The following is a 27,346-nucleotide window of genomic DNA, read 5'->3' as shown; positions in this document are numbered from 1 at the left end:
AACCAGCTTTTATCTCAAATCTGTTTCTGAATTCCTTTTAAAACTAGTCTTTAGAACTTTTTTGGTGAAATTTAAGTTGTTTTTTTTTTAAGTGTTTTTTGTTTAGTGGTTTATATCTTAAAGGTGCATTACGCAACTTTTGTGGTAGAGGGTCCACCACCTACTTGTGTCCATGGAGATGTTATTGCCTGAAATTTTCCATGGTATGACATTAAACATATCCATCCAGCACAGGGGTTTCCAAACTTTTTTCTCAGGTGAGCTCAATTTACAAAACAAAAATGCCAGAGAGCTACTAGTTTTAGCAGTCACAAGAAATGGAGTATATTTAAGTGTCATGGCGAGCTTGAAATGAGGTACAGTTAGGTATAAACCTATAAATAAACCATTATCCATTTATTAGTGCACAAAATTAGACATCAAAAAGATAAAAGGCATTTAGTTTATCAAATTTTACTTATTCAGGACAATACGTGAGTGTTGTAGCTCTCCAAGGCATTCAGAAATCCCTTGGAGAGCTACTTGGATGGGGGTGGAGAGCTACTGGTAGCTCCCGAGCTCCAGGTTGGAGACCCCTGATCTAGCATTTATTTATTACGGTTGTTTCTAGTGCTCAAAAATACAGTAATTCCTTCTGTGAATAGGGACGACTCTCCACAGGTCTGAATTAAAATGTAGCTATAACCTGCTTTTCTGTTGTGATAAATGGGTTTAATACTGTACTATACTGTGGAATATTCCAGACAAAGCAATAACACTTCTGTGGAGATAAGCACTGCACTCAATGTTACACAGTGCACCTTTAAATCAACTGCTTTATGGGCATAGCTCAAGCCTCGGGGTATCAAAATGGCCGCCCATTCAAGTCAATGGGCCGAGCTCAATGGCGCATGACTTCAGATTAGCCTTTAGCCCGGCGAGGTACTTCCAGTGGCTCTGGGCCGATTGGACATGTGCAGTACTGCTCTTTTCTCTCTCACACCAATGGACGCAAGCACGGAGCATGGTCTTGTGTATCATTTGATCGCTTTGACCAATCAGAGCGAGAGGAGCTAGAGCAGAGCGGAGCCGGAGCTAACGATTATAAAGCGGATTTTGAGCTGAGAAACAGTTTATGATCTAAAAATAGGTAAAACATCCGACATTTTTGAAAGTTGTTGGTGCCCTGTGAGACGAACACGGGCAGTTTGTGATGACATTGTGCTCTGTGAGAAAAATATTTTCTCAGCCCAGGTGATTTTTTTTCCGCTGTAGTTCTACGTCAACTGGAGGCAGCTACAAACAGCAATACTCTATCCAGTTATTTTAATGGATCCATGACATAGCTGGGTCGACTCTGTCTTAATATTCAAAAAGTCTACAGGGAAAATGAAGAGGACGTCAACTGTTGGGCTTCGTAGTTGTTTACATTGCTTATATGCTTATGAATATCTAGCAAGTTCTGTATTTTCCCTCCAAATTCTTACTAATGTGATATTGTTGTTTTTTTTGTCTTCACAGGAAACCAAAATCAACTGCGTCCGCCTGGCTAACAAAGGTATGATCATTCCTCCATTGACGCTCATTTAAATCCTCACTATGGATCGGTCCGCCGCCAACTTGTCTCCAGAAGTCATTACATTGCCTGGAATTAATTAAAGCATTAATTTAAACTTGTCTATCCAACATTATTCCAATTACATGTTTGTATTGCTCAAAAATAAAATACACAAGGGAAATTATTTGGACACAGTAGCTCACACATTACAATAAAAGATAATAACAAAGAGCAAAGATATAAATGGTGATAAAAAAAATCCAAAATAAGTAGTAAGAATAACAACAGACAGGTGTCAAATTAGGCATAAATATATAAATGTATATGCACAAAAACATAAAAAACATAGAAAGATCTGACCTGTAACTTGACCTAACTATAACCTGTTTGTTATCACGGAGATTTATTGCCATAACTTTGAAGTATTCCAGGCAAGGGCTTGCATCTCCATGGAAACAAGCTTGCGGCAGACCCTTCAACACAATAATTGCATAGTTGTGACTTGTGTGTCTTTCGTTGTGACTTTGATAACAATTGAAAACCACTCCCGCAATGTCCACTGCACAATACCATATATCTCACTAACATCTACTTTTGTGAGCCTCTTTAATACTTAAGAATCATATCATATTTCACTTCATCGAGCTGTTTGCCCTTTTCTCTATTCTAAAACCCTGAGAGCGTGTGCGTTAAAGGTGCACTGTGTAACTTCTAAGGTAGAGGTACTTGCTCGTCTCCATGGAGATGTTATTTAATACTCATAAGCCATATCGTATTTCACTTCATCATTTCCTACAGACTATTTCCCTCTTCTAAAATCCTCAGAGCGCTTTAAAGATGCACTGTGCAACTTCTAAACTGGGGGGCCCGCTACGTGCTTGTCTCCACGGAGATGTTATTTCTTTGCCTATGTTCTAAAGCTGTGCAATTAATCGAATTTTGACACGATTTCAATTTGTGTGTCGAACAATTTCCAAACTCATGTAATCGAGTTAATACGATAAAGCCTATCATAGTTTATTTTGGGATATCTTTTATATAAATAAGTATATTTCTTTTTAGGGATGTAACAATAACCGAAATATCGTGATATCGTATCATCAGAGTTCTCACAATAATATCGTGGACCATCACAATATATCGAATTACAAGTCTCTTTGCTTAAATTAAGAGTTATGGTGCAGCAATAGCTAAAAAAAAGACAGAAAAAAGACAGAGGGAACTACATAGACCATGATCTTTTGCTCCATTTCAGTGTAAACTATATGAAGAAATAACAGTTCTAAGCACTTTTCAGTGTTAGTTCTTTGGATTAAGTCTTGTCAAGGCATTTTAAGAGGAAAAAGCAGCATATTAACAGTTTTTAGGTGTTTAGCCTCTACAAAATATTGCAATAAATAGTGTATTGTGAGATTTATATCATGAAAATATCCTACTGAGATATTTAGATATTGTTACATCCCTAATCGTGAGCCTCCCCACCATATCGTGAGCTTTCCCACGATATCACAATAAATATCGTATCGTTAGGTTCATACCGTGACAATACTGTGTCATGAGACTTGGGTACTGTAACACCCCTATTTATTTTAATATTTAAATGTAGAGATTGTAGAACAGCTGGATATATAGTTTATTTTGGATACATTTATGTTTTTCTATGCCTTATTTCATGTTCAAAGTGTATTTTATTCATTTTTTAGTTTTACACATCGCAAAACTGTTCTAAGATACATATTTGTAGCCTAAATTTATTTTCACTTTGAAAGTTTTGCGTAAATTATCAATAACATAACATAATTTTGTTTTGTTTTATTTTGAAAGATAGAAATGCTGAATAAATGCATCATGTAACTAAAAAATAATAATTTGAATAATCGCAATTTCAATATTGACCAAAATAATTGTGATAATTTTTTTTTCTATAATCGAGCAGCCTTACTATGTTCCACAGTAGGGCATTAAACATACCTCCGCTGCATTTGTTCACTTACAGGTGTTTTTATAGCTCAAAAATACCTGATTTTTATTTTTTTTTTACCACTTGCAGGCTCACTTCTCCGTAGATCTAACCATTAACCTGTCTCCATTGTGATTACAGAGTTTATTTCCATACTGTAGCATAATTAAGGCAAAATAGTAACATCTCCATGGAGACAAGCAGGTGACGGACGCTGCACCAGAAAAGTTACACAATGCACCTTTAAGTTATGCCTTCCCCATGTCCCTCTCGTTTTTATCCGCCGATCATCCCCGGCAAGTCCACCATTTGTCCACCGTCCGGCCACTGCGCTCTGAAAGCCTTTGAGTTCAGTATTGATTTCCCACTCCTCCTCCCTCGTTCTTTTGCATCATTGATTTGACTTTTCCGCATCTCTGTTCCGTCTATCTTCTGTAATTTGTTTCAAGTGTTAGCTGCTCATTTGAGTTCATTTTCTCGTCTTTATCTCCGTTCTGTGGCTCCTGTCTGGTTGTAGGAGGGGGCTGTGGGCGAGGGCTAGGCATCAGAAATATTACACTTCGTTGCAGGGTCCAATACATAAAACTGAAAAATAAAAGGAAAAAAAAAAAGTACTTTGAATGAGATTAGGTTCAGACTATTATTTTATATCTAATATTGTGCTTAAAGCGGTTATTTTTTTAAATGCTGTTTTAAAAGTGCAGTTGTGTAACGTTTCTGGTGGAGGGTTTATCAAATGTTCTTCTCCATGGAGATGTTTGTGCTTTGTCTGGAATGTTTCATAGTCTGGTATTAAACCTTTCTATCTTCATGGAGACCAAATCAAACGAAGTTACAAGTCAGATCTGTGGAAAGGCAAGCCTGCTCACAGCCAAAATGCCTGTTTTTCTAGGTATTTATGATCTATAAAACCACCTGTAATTGAATAAATGTAAGGTAGACCTGTTTATACTGTGAAACAGTCCAGGCAGATCAACGACATAACCTTAGAAATATAAATGTACATAATGCAGCTTTAAGTCCAATATCACATAGTTAACCTTCTACGCAATGCAATAACTTCTCCATGGAGACAAAAACGTGACTGACCCTCGCATAGATATTCACAGACGAAAAATTATCTTATCTAACTGTTGCTATAACTTGATCACTTGGCTACCTTGTGCTACTCGGAGTTGCATCAAATCGAACCTTCCACCACATACTGCAATTGGAACTGGAACTTTATATATAACATATTTTAAAAACAACACACATTGACCAAAGTGCTACAGAACATAATTAACTAAATAAAAACAAACAATAAACTAAAAACATAATCTAATTAAAAACAACATACACGTGTATAGTGAAGCCAATCTTCATAATGAAGCATATAAATAGTTTATTTCATGATATAATTTATAATTTATCTGGTCTCCTCACCAGTAACACATAAAAGAGGAGGTTTAGTGCTCACTGGAGGCTCACCAGAAGCACACAAGTAAGGAAACTTTTAGCTCAGATGCTAGTTTTACACGCTAATTATATATCAAATAAAACAGCACAAAGTTCATCCACTCATTAATGACTTTTAGAGAGGCTTTAATGTGGTTGATGGGTTGTTACCAGCCGCTTCCCTCTTCATTAATCATAGTTTATGCAATTTTTGAAGGCAAAAGTTTAGGAAATTAGCCAGGCTGGCGCCACCTAGTGCCTCCGCTCAATTTCTTTTCTCTCCAGCGACTAGGTCAGAAATCGGAATACACTAGACAGTTCGCAAAAACCCCGGAAGTGCAGGTCCGGGCACCAGCCAATCAGCGAAGAGCCATATATTCAGTGGTGTCAACAATTCCCGAGATCGAGGATTTAAAGCCAGAATAAAGAGAATGTTTGGTGAATTTTATCAAGGGGAAAGAAGTTATTGCCCTTCTTCCTACGGGATTTGGGAAAAGCTTAAAATACCAGTTAGCCCCGTTAGTGGCGCATTACAACCAACCAAATAGCAGCGATTGGTTAAATGATAAAAAGTACTCGCCTAACATCGAGTGAACGAAATCTAAGGCTGTGAGGTCAGATGGCTTGTACGAAGTAAAACCAGCTGATGAATCAGACTATTAGGAAATAGCTATAGGAAAAATTCAGGGGACTGGACCCTAAAATGTTCTAAAATCTTCTAGTCGAGTTTGTAAGTGGTTGAGAGCATGAGCATTGTACGCAGCGTCTACTAATTATACGTCTATGGACCCTCTGAAAAGTTCCCTAATGCATCTTCAAGTTTAGTTTTAGAAAGAAATTCACCAAATACTAAAATAACCAGAAGCACTTGGCGAAAGCTTGATTTTATAATGGTGCATTTCTTAGTCTGAGATCCAAATTACATCCTTTTGGTCCAAGATCCATTACGTCTATTACTAAACCTTTGTGGCTGTCTGTGTCTCGTCATTGTAAAGAATCATTTAACAATTTCCGAGTGAATGAGTTTGCCAAAGTTCAGTCCTTTTCTTTACGCTTCATTCTTCATTTTCACTAACCCTCATCTGTCTGTTTTGATTTTCCCGACCCTTCTTTTGATTCTGTTTGGCTACCACTTCTCCAAACTCAGCTTACCACAGGCCATAGCATTAAAACTGTCACATCCACCACACTCGGACCACATCTCCGCTCTCCTCCATCTTGCGTTTAGGATTGCTCTTAATTGATGCTGTTCCGTGCTATGTCTCACCAGTATAATTTCTCTCCAGGAGGTCCAATGGAAACAGTTCTTTTTTCTTAGCCTATTTTCTTCTTTCTTTTTCCTTCCTTTTTTGTTGTTGTTTGTTTTTCCTCTCTCTCTTTCTCTGTCTTTTTTCTCTGGCTCTCCGGCGGCGACTGACGGGCCCTTGGTCTTAGTGGTAATAGGTAGGGGACAAATAACAACGCCGTACATTCTAGTCATCCCAAGCGAAGGTGATTATTGCTTCCCACGCACAGTCTTTTCTTCTGTTCCAATTTTTCATCACCGAAACTAACCCCCGAACACAACCCCCAGTATTGGTTTGACTAAGTCCACTTTCTCCATGCTACTTATTCTTTGGTTTCCCCCTTCTCATCGTCATCCGCATTTGTTTTATTTTTTTGCATGTTTTTGCTCTGCTTGGCTGTTGCTGGCTGTTTGAACCCAGTGTCTGTCTTGCATCTACACACACACACACACAAACACACACACAAACACAAATGCTATGTTCTTGTTGTCCTCAGAAGTGGGAAGTCGGAGTGATTTTTCTATATTTTCCACTTGTCAAGTTGGAAAAACAATGGCCAGTATATTACAGTCATAAAATATATGAGTGCTCAAATCAGCCAACAAAAAAACAAGAAATTTGGGAGTGAATCGTTCCATATCGACATCCATATAGTAATTATCGTGGCCTCACTGTTTATATAATGTTTTTTGAACTACAGTAGCTGATTTAGAAAAAGGAAAAAAAAAAGAAGAGAACATGAGCACATCAAATTCTTGAAACAGGTGTGTTGGTGGAGAGCAGCAGCTCAAGAAGAGAGAATCAACACATATACAGTGTAATATAAATCAATTTTATATCGTCAGACAGTAGGGCGTACTTAAAATCCTTTTATTTTCTCAAAAATCGACAGTGTGCCTTATAATCCGGTGCGCCTTATGTATTAATTCTGGTTGTGCTTACTGACCTTGAACTGATTTTATGTGGTACACTGCGCTCAAAAATTTGTCAAAATGTTTTAGTACGATTTTGGTAAGCTACGAAGCCGCTCCGATTTATGGACTATCTGCTGAGTATAATCTGTGAAAGGTTTTATCATGAACAATCTCCAACACGATAGAAGCACAGAACAGACTCACCATCTGCAGCACATCCTCTGTCAAAGAATCGCATCATCGCGCAAGGACAGTGTGGTTGTAAGTTTCTGTAAAACGAAAACAAATGTTCACGAAGCTGCATTAAACTAATTATTACTCAATGTATATTTGAGTCCTCCTCGTAGGAAATTTTAAAAAAGCAAACTTAAATTATCCACTCACATTCACATTCATAATACACATTCACCAAGACAGGGAGGCAACACCGGGCGAATTACGCCACGATCTGCCAATGGATCGTGGACGCCTGGGCTAATGGATCAGTTTCAAGTGCCGTCCGTTTGTTTTGCTTAATGCACCTTATAATCCGGTGCACCTTATGTATGGAAATAGATGAGGGAATTCAACATTATTGATATTGCGCCTTATAATCCGGTGTGCCTTGTAGTCTGAAAAATACGGTACATTGAGTTATATTACACTATATATGTGTTGATTGCGTTTATATTTTGAATTCTGTTGTTTTGGGCACGCTATTCCTGTACGACCTCACCTTTGGGTGCTTGCCACACCCCGTTTAAGATGGAAACCTGAGCTCTTACTCTATTTGCCTGATGGCGGTCTAGTGCCGAAACATTGTATGTCCTTATAAATCTCACAATTTGCACGTAAGACTATGTGCGGGATTTTTCTCTATGCTCTAGGCTTGACATACAAAACGATTAACAATTTTGATTTAGTCAATTTGTTGCTTTTATAATAAACTCCAAGGAGAAAAAAAATACATTTATGCATTTACAAAAGAAGCAAAACTCGTGAATGAAGCTTCTCACTGTGCACAAATATCCACAAAATTGTCTTTTCTTTGAGTTATAATTTTCCTTTAAATCGTGGCTGAAATAATGACGCCGTCTGTGCTGATCCTTTTAGTGCTTTCTGGAGTGGCATAAAGACGTGACAGATGAATATGAATGTGACTGAGCAGAGCGCCTGTCAAAAGCCTCGATACAACAATAGGGCCACAAAAGGGAGCCACACACAGAGAAGAACAGTCATCAGGTTTAATGTCCCCCGAGGCTCAGCTCTGCAGCCAGTCACATCCACAATCAGATCAATATAGATTACATTCATATGGAGCTGTACTCAAGCCGAATGGAGCAACTACTGTTATCGTTATTATAGAAGAGATGCTTTTGTGCTTTCAAGCCTCCTCTAATAACACTGTGATTCATATTTATGTTTTCTATATTGAAAAGTTTATGCAGCTAATAGCTTGGAACCAGTATTGGAAAGTTGAAGTACCAAAAATATTTTCTGAATGCAATTTTTTTTGCAGTAAATGCACTGACTTAGTTCTCATTTGGGGGTATAATATAGAAAATAGTTGCTTTCAATCCAATCCACTTTATTTATATAGCACATTTCAGAAACGGTTTCCAAAGTGCTGCACAAATACATAATAATAACAACAACAATAATAATATAATGATGAAATAAACGCTCAGATTTAATCATACGAGTCTTAAAATAATAAAACCAGTAAAATAAAATAAGAGCAAAAGCACAGAATAGTAATAAATAAATAAAACCAATAAAGAGTAAATAAAAGACACAGAGAACAACACAACTCACTCAGTGTTAAAAGCCAGAGAATAAAAGCGGGTCTTAAGACGAGAATTAAAAATTTATTCAACCTGGAGAGATTAAAACAGACAGAAAGAGAAATTATTAGAGGAAGACATTGCGATGAAAGGTGTGGCCAGTTAAATGATGTTTAGGAGATGTGTCACTGTCTGTCTCACCGAGGGTCTGGGCACTGAAGGTTTCAAAAGTGAGGATGAGGAGATTGAAGGGGATGATGAAAAGATGAGAAGAGTGAAGGCGACAGTGATAGAATGAGGAGAGTGAAGAGAATGATGAAAGGATGCAGAGAGTGAAGGTGACGATAAGGAGAAGTTAAGGAGAGTGAAGGGGACGGTAAGAGAACAAGGAGATTGAAAGGGACGATGAGAAGATGAGAGGATGAGAAGAGTGAAGGAGACGATGAGGGGATGAGATTGAAGGGGATGATGAGAGGATGAGGAGAGTGAAGGGGAGTGAAGGGAATGATGAGAAGATGAGGAGAGTGAAGGCGACGATGAGAGGATGAGGAGATTGAAAGCAACGATGAGAGGATGAGGAAAGTGAATGAGAAGATGAGAGGACAAAGAGTGAAGAGGACGATGAGAAGATGAGGAGTGTGAAGGGGACGATGAGATGATGAAGAGGGTGAAGGAAACGATGAGAGGATGAGATTGAAGAGGACGATGAGAAGATGAGGAGAGTGAAGGAGACGATGAGAGGATGAGATTGAAGAGGACGATGAGAAGATGAGGAGAGTGAAGGGGACGATGAGAGGATGAAGAGGGTGAAGGAAACGATGAGAGGATGAGGAGAGTGAAGGGGACGATGAGATGATGAAGAGGGTGAAGGAAACGATGAGAGGATGAGGAGTGTGAAGGGGACGATGAGAGTGAAGGCGACAATGAGAGGATGAGGAGAGTGAAGGCGATGATGAGAGGAGGAAGAAAGTGAATGGGACGATGAGAAGATGAGGAGAGTGAATGAGAAGATGAGAGGACAAAGAGTGAAGAGGACGATGAGAAGATGAGGAGAGTGAAGGAGATGATGAGAGGATGAGGGGAGTGAAGGCAAGGATGAAAAGATGAGGAGAGAGAAGGAGACGATGAGAAGATGAGGAGAGTGAGGTCGACGATAAGAGGATGAGGAGAGAGAAGAAGACGATGAGAAGATGAGGAAAGTGAATGAGAAGATGAGAGGACAAAGAGAGTGAAGAGGACGATGAGAAGATGATTAGAGTGAAGGGGACGATGAGAGGATTAAGAGGGTGAAGGAAATGATGAGAGGATGAGGGGAGTGAAGGCAAGGATGAAAAGATGAGGCGAGAGAAGGAGACGATGAGAAGAGGAGGAGAGTGAGGTCGACGATGAGAAGATGAGGAAAGTGAATGAGAAGATGAGAGGACAAAGACAGTGAATAGGACGGTGAGAAGATGATTAGAGTGAAGGCGACGGTGAGAGGATGAGGAGAGTGAAGAGGAGAGTGAAGGAGACGATGAGATGATGTAAAACCAAGGAGGGTCTCGGGAGGAGGTTGGACGTGGCACAAAACAAAGTTGTTGTTTACCTGAGATGGGGGTTTAAATTGGGCAGACTGGGAGCTGAATGGACGAGGAGGAGGTGTATTTAGAGTGAGGTGATGAAGGCTGAGGAGCAGGTAAACTCTGGAGAAGCTGTTAGGTAGATGGACCGAAATTAGGTCTTCCAGCCTAAGTTACGCTTGCTCCATTACAACGAAAAGTGCTGCGTCAGTACTAGTATAGTTCAGGTACACAGGTGCTCTTTGGAGAGTACTCCTTTTTAACTTGAAAACATTTAGATGCTTGTCTGTGGGGTAAAATCTCAAAAATGCGTACAGAAAAACAGACAACAAAACCCCAAAGCATTCCGTCTTTAGAGAAGTTAAAAGGCCTTTATTGCATTTTGGCTGTTAAGGTTAAAAACATACGCACCACTGCTTTTTGGCCAACATTACTTTCATCAGGGCGCAAGGACAGAACTTTTTCCCTTTACAGACAGCCACTTAAATATTTTCAAATACATTGTGGTACTTTATCGTGCAATTTATGCTTCCTACTTCATGGTATCTGAAAAAAAAAACAGCTCTTATTTTGCATGCATAGTGATTTCTCCTTCTCTATCTAGTGATAAATAAATGCATAATAAACAATGAAAAGAAAATAAAGCTGTTTTTACACGATATTATAATGCAGTTTAAAGTGAAAAAATACAGAATGCAGTACTTTAGGCCATGTATTGGAATATTTAAAAAAAATAAAATACTGCATATATTACGTTATGCAGGTGTATTCTTTAAAGGTGTGTGACTTTTCTGGAGGAGGGTCCATCAAATGCTTTGCCTCCATGGAAATGTTATTGTTTTGGCTGGAATGTTTCACAGTATGGTATTAAACATTTCTATCTTCATGGAGACCAATACAGACCAAGGTATAGGTCAGATCTGTGGAGAGGCGACCCCGTTCACTGTTTTTCTCTGTTTCAGTTTCTTTCTCTCTTTTTTGAGCTATAAAACTTGGAACTGAATAAATGTAAGGTAGATCTGTTTACTGCCATACTGTGGAACATTCCAGGTATTCCAGCAATGACTAGGGTTCCCGCGGTCATGCAAATCTTGGAAAAATTGTGGAAAAGTCATGGCATTTTGTAAATTCAATGAAAGTTTTGGAAAAGTTATGGAATTTTACTATCTCTTTCACGTAACTACAGCGTTTTGTTAAGTTATCATTAGGCTATTATGATTATTTCCGAACATATGCGCTTTATGTTTGAAAGAGACAACAATAAATGCACTGACAGTGTTTTGAATGTTATAAAACTATTATACCAAACTATAAGTTGAGTGGAAAGGGTTAACATTTCATATTTAGCCCTAAAAGTATGACCAATTCTACACATGTTGGTGCCGTAAAGTCATGGAAAATTCATTTTAGGTCATGAAAAAGTCATGGAAAAGTTTTCGAATTTTGTCACTGAATAAGAGCGGGAACCCTGAATGACATATCCATAAAAACAAGCAGCTGACATCCCCCCGATGGAAAAGTTACATAGTGCACCTTTAACTAAATACATTTCTTCTTAATACCGTTTGGGAACAAGAAATATGAAACAATAATTCTGGTTTCAAATTCTCCAGACTTGTCTCATAGATGTTGATACTACAGTGTGTATTATTTGCCCAAATGATTTCCACAATTCAAGTAGCAGATATAATAACACATAAATCAGATAGGCTTACCCAGTGATGGAGGTGATGCGTGTCAAAGCCTATTCATGTTCTCATTAGACTGGGCTCAGAGTCGTGCTGTAACTAACACTGGGACTGAGCGCAACAGTGATGCAACAGTCAGACCTCTGCCCACTTCACATGCTCGGGATTCTAATGGGAAAACTCATCACTGACAGCGACAAACATTTGACATTGTTCTTAATGTCCTCCACATTTCACCTTTAGTTTCCTCTGTTTCCAACGATTGAGTCAGACTTTAAAGTGGCTGCAGTCATTTTTACATGTAAATATGATTTGTCCCAGAACAGATGCGTCGTAAAAGCAGCTCTTAGGGTCAAAAGGAGGTCGCCGTGTGCAGTCTGCTCCTAATATTAAAACGTTTTTTGCAATCTGAGAATTAGGAAGCGCGCTGTTAACTTGCTAGTTGTTTTTAGAATAACTGTGATCGCAAAACTCAGCTCTACTCTCTGTGGTAGTGAAATGCTTTTCAACTATAATTTTATAAACTCACTGTGAATAATTCGGATGCAAGAAATATGTTAGGAAAGTGAGGAATAACGTTGGACTACTGCAAACCTTAACTCTTTAAAATAAGGCATACATACCATTCCTTTGTAAATGTTTATTTACATTTACTAAAAAAAAATACAAGCATGTAATTATAGTTCATGAGTAGTTCATTTGATTTATGTATTTATTTTGGGCAAGTAAGAAATTCACATTCTTTTACAATAGAACATATAACATTAATGAAATAATAGCAGAAATAAAAAAAAAAAATAAAAATAAAATGAAATAAAAAAATTGGCCCAAAAAAAGGAGTGGGAAGAAGAAAGAGTAGTTAATGATTAATAAACATTTATAAGTTGTTTTTAGTTGTTTGTTTGTTGTTTGATTAATTACCGTGGTCGATTAACATAATAACATAACATAACATTCATAATTCCGGATATAAATAGGCTCTTGAATGTCTCTATACCTGCCCAAGGATGGACAGGATCTTATAGCTAAATCTGACGCAGTGTATTCTGTGTACGGTCCTTGTTTTACATAAATAAATAAAATTAATACCATTAAACATTTATGAATGTTTTTAAATGACATGTATCCTTTTGTAAATGATTATTATACACTTATTAATGAGTAGGTAATGTTTGTTTAATAAACATTTACAATTATTTGTGGGTTTTAGGGGTGTAACAATAACCGAAATATCGTGATATCGTATCGTCAAAAGTCTCACAAAAATATCACAATATACCGAATCACAAGTTCCTTTGCTTAAATGCATGGTTTTACAGTAAGCAATGATAAAAATAGGGAACTACATAGCCCATGATTCATTTCAGTGCAGACAACATGAAGAAATATGTTTTCTGCTTAAATTCTTGGGATTACGACGTATTTTAAAAGCAAAAAAAGTATCCCATCTACAATTAATTTAGCCTCAAATTATCAAAATATCGCAATAAATATCATACCGTGAGATGCATATTGTGATAATATCGTACCGTGATATCGTTGCATCCCTAGTAGGTTTGCCTTATTATAAAGTGTTACCAATATGTTTAATGCCATACTGTGGGATGTTGGCTCTGTGCTGTGATAGTGTTTTGTAGTCAGGGGGAGTTGTCCTTGCGCTCCTAACTGCTGTGCATCCTCCACCTGCTCATGAACGCAGCGACACAACACTCGCTTGTGCTGTCGTAAATCTGACCGAGAGGAGATAAAGAGCTGAGGAACATCTGGAGAGAGGAAAGAGAGACAAAAAAAAAACAAAAAAAAACTACTATCAATGTGTTAGGTGTGATAAACCACTAGTGTAGCTCCTTTTAGAGACAGGTTGGGTTACTGTAATTAAAGGGCACATATTATGCTATTTTCTGATCTATGTTATAATGTTGTTTCCTCATCAAAAACATCCCTGGAGGTTTTTTTTGTTTGTTTCATTCACACATGTTTAATGCACACATGCAACATATTTAGGCTGAGTTAATAATTTGGTAATACAAGAAGTGCTCCAGTGTTTTTTTTTTGTTTGTTTTTTTTAACTCCACACACCTTCACTAGCTTCATTTGGATGGTTTCTGCCCTGGAATTGCCTGCCACTGCTAAACAAAAGGTAAAATAGTAGCTGTTAATTTGGCATCACAAAGTGGAACAGAGCATTTTGAGCTAATCAAGAGTTACTCAAACATGTGTGAATGAAACAAAACACAACTCCAGGTATGTTTTTGATGTGGTAAAAACATTCTAACATGTCTAAGGCCCCGTCCACACTAGTACGTATTCGAGTCGTTTTCGTTGCGGATGCGGTGTTTGTCTGCACTAATCCGATTGAAAACGGCTCCAGAGACGGAACGATCTGGTGCCGCCAGCTCTCATGAATTCATCTGAGTACAGATCCGACCCGGCACTGTGTGGACGCCTGAAAACGCTGAAACGCTGACACAGGTCTATACACCGCGAAGTAATTCACCGCCAAAACGCTAATCGGCTAGAATATATGTCCATTCGTATATACGGTCTATGCATATAACCTGCAGACGTATAATCTTGGAAATATGTAACATGAACCATCTCCAACCTGATAGACGCATAGAACAGACTCACCATCAGCAGAACACCCCTCTGTTACAGAAAGAACACATATAATCCACTGAGTCGTGTCTTTTAGTCCGACAGAAACTGGACCGCATCAGCGCACAATAGCGAGTTTTTTTTTTTAGCACTTAGTTTATGAAAATAAGCCATGTGGTTTTAAGTTTGTTTCTGTAAAACATGAACAAATATGCGCAAAGCTGTGTGGATAGGGAAGGCTTGCGGACACAGAAACACATCGTTTCCGATACGGTGATGTAGTGATTCATTTCAGTGTCAATGTAACCTAAAAGCTCACAAGAGTCAAATTTATGTAATGTAGGACCTTTAACTTCGCTGCAAACAGTTTAAAAGGAACTAGTTCAGTGTTTTTCAATGTAAAAATACAACTCTTTTAAAGCATGTTTACAATATCTTTATCTGGGTCATGACTAGGAATACTGTTTTTTTCACCTCTTATATAAATACAAATGGATAAACACATGCAGTACACAGACAAAACCCAGAGTTCATCAGAGTAGAGATTTGTAATCCTGTTTCACACCATCACATCTTAATCCACACAAAACGCCCACAGACAAATAACTCAACCTGGATAAAACATATAGGATCTGTATTATAACCCCTTGAACTCATCGCGTGCATAATTTTGAAACAATTACTTTTTTTGAAACGCCATTACGAAACCGAAGTGAAGAATTATCCGTAATGTTTTGTACCAAATTTGTAAACATCCAGACGTGGATCAGTATTTAATAAGTCTTTGAACAGTGGAACGGTGCGTCGTCAGAGAATCAAATCTGAGCTGTACTAAATGAGATTATGTTTTTAATATCTCTCCTACCCATAATTCCTTGAGTTTAATGTTATCACGCTCACTGCAGAGGGTCGATTTTAAAAACAGGACAAAAGGGTAGAAATAATCAGACTGATACAGAGGAAAGCTGTGATCCACTGTGGTTTGAAATGTAAATCTTTCTCTTTAAAAGGTTTAGAGGTGAGGAAAACAGCTTAGATAACTGTTATTATAGTGTTAGGATGTGTTTTGATGCATATATTAGTCAGTGTCTTTATAACTCTTCCAGTCTGTTTGACTATTCATGAGTTTCAGCTTTCTATTTAAATAGGCAACATTTTTGAAGGCCTCGAGAACCAAATTAAAATGCATGGGTTTCATTAAAGGTGCACTGTGTAACTTTTTGGCATCCATCACCTTCTTATCTCTATAGATGTCATTGCTCTGCTTGAATGTTCCACAGTGTGACATTAAACAGATCTACCTTACATTTATTTAAATACAGGTGCTTCAATTGCTTAGAAAAATAAGCATTCTGACTGCGGGGTAGAGTCCTGCACGGGTCTGTTTTTGGAGACCCACACCCGCTCGCACCCACGCAGTGCAGCACCACACCCACCCGTAAACCCGTGATTATATCAAAGTTAAACCTGCACCCGCCCGGACCTGTTAACATTCCACCCATGCCCGTAATAAATCACATACAAATCATTCTAACTGAAGCATCCATCAGAATATGAATCGAAAAATTATGACTTCAAGAATTACAATCATGAAATGAAATGAAACGGTTACACTTTCTTCAGTACGAATACGAATTCACAGACGTGACTTGACTGTCATCACTTCACAGGCATTATTTACTGAGCAGAAAAAAACATTGATTGAGATGCCGCACTTTTGCGCAGCACGTGCCATGGACTGAACCAAGACTAAACCAGGACTGACCCAGGACTAACCCAAGGCTGATTCCAGGACAGAACCAGGAGGACTAAAAAGGACTGAACTAGGACTAAAACAGGACTAAACCAGGACTCACTGTCAGGACTGGCTCGGAGGTGCGCCCGTGTAGACTGTCGGGTGACTGCAGGCGAAGGGACCGGAGCAGATTTCCACGCGCACTGATGTAAGTGCAGCGTCACCTGATCGCACTTTCTCTCTCGCTCGGGGTTCTCTCTCTCTTTTAAGTCCGAGATTAGTCCTGGTGTAGTCCTGGTTTAGTCCTGATTTAGTCCTGACCCGTCCGTGTGTAATCACTAGCTGCCCACATACCCGCCCATAAAACTCCAGAATGTTAAAACCCGCCCGTTTCATCAACTATTTGCCCATACCCGGTGCAGGACTCTGCTGTGGGGGTCTCCTCTCCTCACATTGCACCAGTTTTATCTTCCTGTTAAGTCCTGTGTTGATTTTAAAATGTTGGCTTTAACTTACAGAGCTTTAAAGAGACAAGCGCCCCAGTACATCAATGACTTTCTCCGCACCTACTCCTCAGGCCTCACCCTCCGGTCCTCTGGTCAGAGTCTCTTGATGGTCTCAAAGATCCAATTTAAAACTTGGGTGACGTGTGCTTTCACGCTGTGGCTCCTGAATTATGGAGTGCCCTGCCCCTAGCCCTCCGTGAGGCAGACGCTATAGATTCTTTTAAAAAGCAGCTCAAGACACTGCTCTTTAGACAAGCTTTTAGTTGACTGTGTCTGTAATTCCTCTGTTCTTGTACATGTTGTTCATTGGCACTTTGTGATTTTTTAAATTTTTTTATCTTACTTTTTCAACAGTTAAGTGGCAGTTTGTGGAAAATAAGTTGACAAGAAAAGTACGAAAATACAGGAGGAGGTGGTGAGTTGTAAAACGAAATACTTCTACCTACAGTATGTCTCCAACTGGAATTACCTCTATGTATGTCATATGTGCAGCACGTGTCCAACCAGGAAATAAAATAATAAACTTCACCAGAATTAAAAAGACCAAAACTAGGTTCTTTTGGGAAATCTTAAATATAATGTATCTTAACTATATTCATATGCACTTTAACTGTACTCATTCAGCAAGTTTGATTTCATAAAGCTCGTCACTTTCTAGAGCAGAGGTCCCCAACCCCCGGGGCTTGGACTGGCTGCACGGGCCACGCCTCTAAACCAGAACTAAAACTAGAACTAAAACCAGGTCTAAACCAGATCTAAACCAGAACTAAAACCAGGACTAAACTAGGCCTAAACTAGGACTAAACCAGAAGATCTGAAACTAGGACTTAACCAAGACTAAACCAGGATTTAACGAGGATTAATCCATGCTGCGCCTCCTCCCATATGCTGCGTGGACCATCCTCCTCCTCCCGCACGGCACCGGTCCTTGAAAATATTGTCAGTAAAAGCGCCACCGCACAACCCCACCCGCTTGGTGGGGGTTCAGGTTCAGGTTTTAGCTGCATGAATCTGAAACACTGACTCCCCGTGATTAGTCCTGACTCTGGGCACCAGCAGGAGGCCAGTCCCTGAGGTCCTCAGAGTGCAAGATGGTTCATATGGCACTAACATGTCACAGATGTACTTTGTTGCTCTGCCATGGAGAGAGTTATACACAAGCAGAGCCGCTTTAAAGCTTGTGTAAAAAGCGGCTCTGCTTTTGTAAAACAACTTTGTATGGATACAAAGTAAACATTATGGCATATCCTCGACCAAAATCAGCATGTAAATGGCTTTAAAGCCCAATCAGGATATGTGCAGATATCATGGGACTGAGATCCAACTCAGCAAAATTTCCTGGATCGCCCAGTCTCATATACAGTAGGGATGTAACAATAACCAAAATGTTGTGATATCATCAAAGTTCACAATAATATTGTGGACCATCACAATATATCAAATTACAAGTCTCTTTGCTTAAATTAAGAGTTATGCTCCAGCAATAGCTAAAAAAAAAGACAGAGGGAACTACATAGACCATAATCCTTTGCTCCATTTCAGTGTAGACTACAAAAACAAATAACAGTTCTAAGCACTTTTAAGTCTTAGTTCTTTGGATTAAGTCTTGTCAAGGCATTTTAAGGAGAACATGTATATCATACCGTGAGATGTATATCGTTAAAATATCGTACCGAGAGATTTCGATATTGTAACATCCCATATCGTGAGCCTCCCAACGATGTCTTACCATAGCTTTCCCATGACATCACAGTAAATATCGTACCGTGAGTTTGAAACCATGACAGTATTGTATCGTGAGACTTGGATATTGTTATAACCCTACACAATAACCATAACACAAAAATGCAATATTATAAGTTGGAGACAAATTACAAGTATAAACCGTCTCCATAACAATTCAGTTTGAGCTCGTCTACACCTCTTTTCCTCTTTCAAGAAATCCCACTGAAGTCTTCTTTTTTCCTCTCCTCCTGAATGCCAGTCCTTTCTCGTTAATATTCGCAGCAGCCAGCGCGTCGGCACCAGCTCTACTCCCCTGACAGCCCCGTGAAGGCCGAACGCTGGGACAGAGAAGCACAGAGCAGTCCGTCTCCAATCAATAACCGTCCTTCCCCACGGACTAGTTTACGGCAGAAAATACAATATGGAGTCTCTCTCTCAAGGCCTTCACTGCTCATTCTGTCCCCATTCTCCGCATAAACACGGCCATAAGTATTCATGGCGAGTGTCAACAACGCTCTTCATGAGAAATATACGCCGGGGCTTCTGGGTAATTGTGGCGCTTGTTTTGACGCGAGATCGATCACAGCTAGACTATGGTCAATACTGTTAACATTCATTCGCTTTGAAAGTTGCTGGAGTTTATAAAGGAGAATGAAAATGTATTGAAATTTCCTAGTTAGAGCGGAACGATTTGGGAAAAGGATTCTGTTCCAAGTTCATGTTTAAAGGTGCATTGTGTAACTTTTCTTCATGGAGATGTTATTGCTTCCCCTCGAGTGTTTCACAGTTTGGTGTTAAACTTTTCTATCTTCATGGAGACCGAACCAGACCAAGTTACAGGTCAGATCTGTCATACAATGGAACATTCCAGGCAGATCAATGACATATCCATAGAAACAAGAAGATGACAGATCCAAACCAAAAAGTTACACAGTGCTCCTTTAAATGAGAATTGTCAAAAACACTGAAATGTGAGCTGACAAACTAATATAAAAATCACATTTCAGAACATGTTTGTACAGACTGTACAGATGTAAACTACAGGGCTAGCAGTTTTTTTTTTAGTTATAGTATTGTTTCCTCATCAAAAATATATCTGAAATATTGTGTTGTTTCATTCACACATGTTTAACATGCAAATTCAGCATATTTAGTTCTTCTCTCAAACAGAAAATGTGCCTTGTGATGTCATTAGAAGTTGCCGATATCATATATATACCTCGAGACATAGGCCATGATACGAGACATATCTTCATACAGTGCATTTTCGTTTTGATACGATATATTTCAAATCGATTTGATGCAGTTAAAAAAAAAAACACTATATATAATAATAATAATAATAATAATAATAATGGCAAAATCATGGCGGTGATGCTAAAAGTCTTTGTTAAACCACTTCTTGCGCAAAGTGAATTTGAAACATGCCCATTTTTATCCTCAAAACTGTGAAAATGTCAAATGTGTTGCATAAACAAGTTTCCTTTCACTAAACAAGCAACAAAACTGTAGCGCTGTAACAAAATAATTTAGTAAAATATACCAAAAAAAATACTCTTGGCAATATATCGATACAGTATCATCACATTAAATGCGATATGTCGATATTTGGATATTTTTGCTCACTCCTAGATTTCATGTCATAATAAGATTAAGTGCTCCACTGTGTTTTTAAACTCACACCTTCTCTAGACTCTTTCAGCCCTGAAATTGCCAATCTCTACTGAACTAAAGGTAAAAGATAACATGACATCACTAGGTGGAACAGAGCATTTTGAGCTTTGGAGCTGTAAAGAGACTAATAATAAAAGATTACTCAAACATGTGTGAATGAAACAAAACTCCAAGTATGTTTTTGGCGAGGTAACAACAAGTCAGTTTTGTGTAATATGGGACCTGTAACTTAAGTATAATTCCATCAGCTGCTTTGGTAACAACAAGATATTGACCATAGCTCATGCGGTTGGAGGTCACCTGTTTGACGGCGCTGTAGTGTATCATAAAAAATGAACTCTGCCATCCACTATATTGGATCTCAATCATCAACCAATTCTCTTTTGAACTTCTCATCTCCGCATAAACGTGCCGCTATTTGACGAGCACTTCTTTGTCCCAGTCACCGCACCGTCAGCCTCCTCCTGATTGGCTGAGAGGCTGTTACCGCTCTGAAATGGCCAATCACGGTGTTAAACAGAGCTGAACTCGGAGCGCAGATGGTGCTCTGGTGTTTCGCGGTGAACTGTTGAACCCTATCAGCTCACACAGGGGGTCAGGTGAGGCGTGTCAGGAGCACTCAGGAGGAAAATGGAGCTTTAATTCACCTGTGGGACATTACCAGGACAGACAGCGCATGATGGGAGAGGGGGACTCCACTCGACTAGTTATTGCTGTTTGCAGATGGTGAATGTAGCAGGCAGCACTGAAGAGTCACTTTCTATTGCCTCCCTTCAGTTTATAATTTAAAAACCCTGACATGGAGTGATAGATTAGTCTTTCTAAAGCTACTGTTCCCTTCCACAACCATCCTATTCTTGGGGACTGCATTGCACATTTTCCCACTATAAATTTATATATTTTCCATTAAACTGTTTGTGTAGGCACTTTTCAACTGGCCCAGGTACCTACAACGGTTCCACTTTGAGCTCTCTGTAACTTATACAATAACGTAAATTCACAAAAATACATTTAGTAATAATTATAGCGTTGTAAGATGGGTATAGGACGTTCAGAGAGAGAGAGGTATTTTTGACCATTTTATTTATTTCCCAAAGTGTGTGAGCTCTGATGGGTTTGTGTGTCGGGTTATAGACAGTTGTAGTGTGTTGGGTTAAAGACATTTGTAGTGTGTTGGGTTAAAGACAGTTGTAGTTTGTTGTGATGGAGCCTCATAGAGAAACGTGATGAAGCTGTTGAAGTGTGCAGCAGTGGTCGGCTCCTCACAGGATTAGACTGAGCTTCAGCCGGAGTTGAGCCTTGTGCTGTTACTGCACTGAACTTCACTCCCACACAGTTGTATGATTCCTTTAAACACCTGTCTTTGTCTATCAAGGTTACAACAAGAAGCTGCTTTGAGCTGTAAGCTCGTGCCAGAGAGAGCAGGGCATCTGACACTTCTCAATGAAAAACTGTTACATTTGAAATACTTTTTCTCCATTAGTTTGATGTATTTCTCCTTTTAAATGTTTTCTTTGGACTGCATCCACGTGCACAGCTCACCTCTGCTCTTCTCTGACTCCACAAACAGTGTGGAGCCTGTATTTGTGCCTCTTTGAAGAAGTGAAGCTCAGACTAAAATGAGTGTTAACAGAGTCAATAGTCTGTCTCTGCTGTGGTGGAGAGATGTTTACACATCTATTTGACTGGCAGGTATTCAGCCGCTGGGGTCAGTGCAAATCAAATATGAGCCACTTTTAAAAGTGCAATGTTGGATTGATTTGGGGTAGAGAAAAAAACATGTGGTGGATGTTGGATGAACCATATTCTGTGTGAAGTAGAATGATGTGAATCTTCAAGTACACGCTGAGCGCTTTATAAATGTAGTTTCCAGTGTAACTGCAGAATCATTTCAAATTAAATACAATTCCCATCAAACCTGTTTAGGTTTGTAACTAAATAAGTGAAAGATAGATAAGTTGATGCCATATTTTGCAACAATCCAGGCAAATGTATATACTGCAACAGTAACCCAACACAATCAATATGAGTGAATACAATGGCTCTTCTCAAGGCCAACGATGACACCACCACGATACCGTCCTCCATCTTGTTCACACTTTCCATGAACCTCGTCTTTACCTTCACCTATCAGTGTATTTGTTCTGTATTTGTGTGAAGCTGATTCACTCCTGTGTTGTGTATTGGCACTGGGCTGGGAGGGAGAGATGTACTTCAAGTTATATTTTCAGCTACAATAAATGAAATACAAAATTAAATTATGCATTAGCGCTAAAAATGCCCCATGTATCAGTGGATGGATTTCACATTCACTGTTAAACTTTAAAGGTCCTATATTACACAAAACTGACCCCTGCAAGCACAAAACAAAACACTCCACAAAACTCCAAGTCTGTCTGTGATGAGGAAACTACATTATAACACCACAAGTTGACACAAAACATACAGCACATTCTGAACACCTCCATCTCCTCGCTGCTCTCCGCTCTTCTTCTTGTCGCCTGCTTGTTGTGTTTGGTTTCATTGTCTTCACCTTGGGATCTGTCTCTGTTGGCCTTTGTCTGCATGTAACAGTCTGTGTGGAAAAACAAAGCTGCAAACTTACACAAAACACAGACACACAGAACACTCATTAAGATAAGCAAACCCAAAAGCGCAATTTGAACACATATCGATGTCCTCCTCACATAACTGCCTTAGTCATTTTTTTGGCCAAATTGAGTTATTTTCTGAATAATTCTCCTCTCCAGACCCTCCTCCTTCTGTAGGTGTCATTGGCTCCGTTCTCAGACAATCAAGACAATTCTTACACCATAAAACACTTCTTGACTCTGGTGGTTTGTGCGCCATAGAAACACATTGTGGACCATTGATTTAAGCTGGTCACATTTTTGGTCTCTAGAAATGTTTTTGGAATTATTTATTTCACTATTTGGGCTGTACAGTAAAACCTTTTTTTTCTTTTTTCCCTTATAACATGGTTGGATGGTTTTAATTGTATACACTTGTAGACAAATTGTATAAAACTCAAACAAATATTCAACCATTTTATAAAAAAAAGTCTTGAAAAATTACTTAGACAATTATGCCATGAGACTAAGGATATACAGTATGTAAGATAATTTCCTCTGCCGGCAAGAAAATATTGTATGTGTTAACGCTGTAATTTAGACCTCATCACTCTCAAAACTATCAAAACATAAATCACAAATCCAATTAAAATGCTTGTCACAAAAAAATTTAATGCTGCATTTTTCCCAAAATTTTATTACAATTAAATTTAAATTTTGTCAGCTGCACATTTCACAACAGTGAAATCGAGGCTGGTTTGACCAGATGTGGGTCATTCTCAATTACATCTTCTTGAATAACTTTAAATAAATTGTCCTTCTTTCTTTCTTACTGTAGTAAAAGTTTGTATTACCTTTACGTTAGTGGCAAAATCTTTATCTTCAAATGAATCAGGAAACGGTTCTTGTAGAGGTGCAAAAGCAGAGAACAGTAAAATAAAAGTAAAAAAAAAAAATTGCATCTGTGGTCCAAGCAAGAAAAATGATCTGATGAAGACTTTTTTGCCGAAACATTATTTAAAAATAAACAATTTTTTTCATTTTTAAAAACTTTGTCTTGACAGTATTAAATGATTTCAATATTTGTGCAGACTTTGTAAATTTAATAAAGGTGCACTGTGTAACTTTTGTAGTCAAGGGTCTATCAAATGCTTTTCTTCGTGGAAATGTTATTGCTTCATCTGAAATATTTCACAGTATGGCATTTTAAACCTTTCTATCTTCATGGAGACTAAACCAGACCAAGTTACAGGTCAGGTCTGTGGAGAGACGACCCCGCTCACTGTCAAAATGCCTGTTTTTTAGGCATTTTTGAGCAGTAAAACCTCCTGTAATTGAATATATGTAAGGTAGAGCTGTTTAATGTCATACTGTGGAATATTCCCAGCAGAGCAATGACATATCCAAAGCAGGTGTGGACCCCCAACCAAAAATTTACATAGTGTCTTCTTCATTGTCCTCTTCATTGTCATTGTGTCATTGTGTCACCGCTGAATGCATGCCCTTGCACAAACATAAATGTGTTTTAAATGTAGATCTTGTGATATTTTTGCATTCACGTGGACCTGTAGATTTGACTGTGTGCGTCCTGTTGTGTGCCTGTGTGTGCGTGTGTTTCCGTAGGAGCCGTGATCCAGGATTCGGACGCGATGGAGCCGGAGAAGCAGGTGGACAGCACGGTGAAGATGGCCGGAGTCATCGCTGGGATACTCATGTTCATCATTATCCTCCTGGGGCTGCTCCTCGCCTTCAAACGCAGGTATCTCAACACGCTCCACATGTGATGTTAAAGGCCAGGGAGGTTTAAAGGTGCTGTATGTTAATGCTAATTCATGATTTTCAAACATATAAATTCCTCGAAGTTCTGACTAGTAAGATCTTATTGATACTTTGCAGTGACATAACAATAACAAATCTTTAATGGAAGAATGTTTAGGAGTTATCATGGTGACACAAAGCACATATTGGCAATAACTATCAAAAACGTGTTTAGATTGTCTGAAAACTCAAGAGAAAATACAAAATGGATTTAAATAATATATTTTCAGGAGCGTGTGATCAATACGAGCGTTCAAGGTCCTGTTTAGGTGTTTGATTTTCAACAAAAAAGGTGAGAGTGACAGCTGAAAAACTGTAGGCTAATACCAAATAGGTTGTTAATATAAAGGGTTCATCCACGGTCAGGGATATCCTGGAAAAGTCATTGGAATTGAAAATGGCATTTTGCAGGCCTGGAAAAGTCATGGAACTTTGTTAATGCAATGAAAGTTTTGAAAAAGTCATGGAATTTTAGTATCTCTTTCACGCAACTACAACGTTCTGTTAAGTTCTCATTAGGCTATTGTGATTATTTCCAAACATATGCACCTTTTGTTTAAAAGAGACGACAATAGATGCACTAACAGTATTTTGAATGTTAAAAAATTACAATACCAACCATAAGGTCAGTGGAAAGGGTTAACATTTCATATTTAGCCCTAAAAGTCTGATCAGTTCTACACATGTAGGTACTGTAAAGTCATGGAAAAGTTTTGAAATGTTGTCAGTGAAAAAGAGTGGGAACCCTGCTTATTGTTCCAGCTAAATCAGTCCTTTATGGTCAGATTGTGTTAAAACAAAGCTTGAATTCAAGTCTAATAAAGTCACAGACAGAGCAGAGCCTACAGTTCATGACGTCAGCTGCAAAGTATCAATTACTGCACGGTTTCTTGACAGGTTTTAGATCCTACAGTATGACAATGCCACACTCCCCTATTTATAACATTGTATTTTCATAAGAAATGTCCCAAATGTAAATACATAAATGTTGAACCTGATAATTTCTGTTACTGACTGGACCCAAAAACTCACTGTATTACAATAAAAATCTGCATTTTAACAATATTAATGTTAGCTGCCCCGATCTGTATTAAATATTACTGACCTAACAGAATGTTGTTTCATCATGATACTGAATTTTGGTAAAATTTTGGGATCCAGTTTGACAATCGGAATCTGTTCTATTGATTATATGTATTTATTTACTCATGTTTTATCATTGATCTTGCTAGTCGAAGCTGCATCTCAAACTTGAACCATTAAAGTTACATACAGCACCTTTAAAACAAATTTTTTGAAAGATTATTTTGCAGATATACAGATAAACGTGAATGTGTCCTCATATTAAAACTAAACTTAGATTTCAGTGATTTACATAATATATTTGGAAATTATAAGAAAAAAATACTAATAGGTTAAAGGCGTTCCCTAATACAATATTTGAAAATCACAAAATACACCAATATAAAAGATGTCCACGGAAATACTGGCCATACTGCATATCTTATCTTCTGCCACCATCACCTGCTTCTTCTCTTCTCTTTCATTGCATTTATTCTCTCATCCCTCTATCTCTGTAGTTCTGCTTACGCTAAGTTTTTGTTGCTGCAATTCACATCGATTTTGTTTATTTGATAATTTATGCCACCTCTTCTCACCACCTGGATGTTACTTGGATAGACACAATATTTTTTTGTTTGTTTAAAGCTGCACCATGCAACTTTTCCTGCTTGTACTTTATTTTATATTACCATGTGGTCTTATATCTGTGTAATCTCTCAGTTGTCAGGTAGGTTCGATAGTGGTCCTTGGGCGTGTACTAGTCTATGTGCTCTTATACTTGTTCTGATACAGCTCAATATCAGTATAAAGTTATTCAGGAAAGGTTTATTTCTTTCCTATGAATGGGACTTCGAGTATATAGTTTCGATACTACTGTATTTTTTAGACGATAAGGCGCACTTAAAACCCTTTAATTTTCTCAAAATTTGACAGTGCGTTTTATAATCCAGTGCACCTTTTGTATTTATTCTGGTTGTGCTTACTGGCCTCGAACCGATTTTATGTGGGGCACGGCGCTCAAAAATCTGTCAAAATGTTTTAGTACAACTTTGGTAAGTTACGACGCCGCAACGCTTGATGGATTGTCTGTGCATTATGGCTACTGTAGTCAGGAGCCTCGTGGAGTAAATGGCGAAGAATAGTTCTGTGTTGGTATTTATGACATCAGTGAAAAGCTACAGAGAATATATGTCCATTCATACAGTCTCTGCGTATGACCTGCAGATTTAACATCTCTGAAAAGTTGTGATCGAAGCACAGAACAGACTCAACATCAGCAGAACATCCCTCTGTCACAGAAAGAACACTCATATTCCACTGAGTTGTGTCCTTTAGTCTGACAGAAGCTGACACAAGGAGCGAGCTGGGTTTTTTCAGCGCTTATAGTTTATGCAAATGCTCCATGTGGTTTTAAGTTTTGTTTCTGTAAAATGTAAACAAACAAGTGCAAAGCTGCATTAAACACATTATTACTCAAGGCATATTTGAGCCCTCCTTGTAGGAAAAAATAAATA

The 27,346-nt window shown here is 38.4% G+C and overlaps 1 protein-coding gene across 1 annotated transcript in view; it reads left to right on the top strand.

Moving 5' to 3' along the window:
* Positions 1-24,736, top strand: part of LOC129410978 (receptor-type tyrosine-protein phosphatase T-like) — a 197,364-nt gene extending 172,628 nt beyond the window's left edge. The window contains 3 exon segments of the mRNA XM_055160282.1: positions 1,501-1,537; positions 6,369-6,425; positions 24,576-24,736. Of these exon segments, the coding sequence (XP_055016257.1) occupies positions 1,501-1,537; positions 6,369-6,425; positions 24,576-24,736 (255 nt within the window).
* Positions 24,737-27,346: the final 2,610 nt, after the last annotated feature.

Source organism: Boleophthalmus pectinirostris, unplaced genomic scaffold (assembly GCF_026225935.1).
Source record: "Boleophthalmus pectinirostris isolate CB_2022bp ecotype Guang Dong unplaced genomic scaffold, ASM2622593v1 HiC_scaffold_3, whole genome shotgun sequence".
In the NCBI taxonomy this organism is placed as follows: domain Eukaryota; kingdom Metazoa; phylum Chordata; class Actinopteri; order Gobiiformes; family Gobiidae; genus Boleophthalmus; species Boleophthalmus pectinirostris.
The sequence above is the reverse complement of the archived record's forward strand: the minus strand, read 5'-3'. Positions and strand labels throughout refer to the sequence as shown.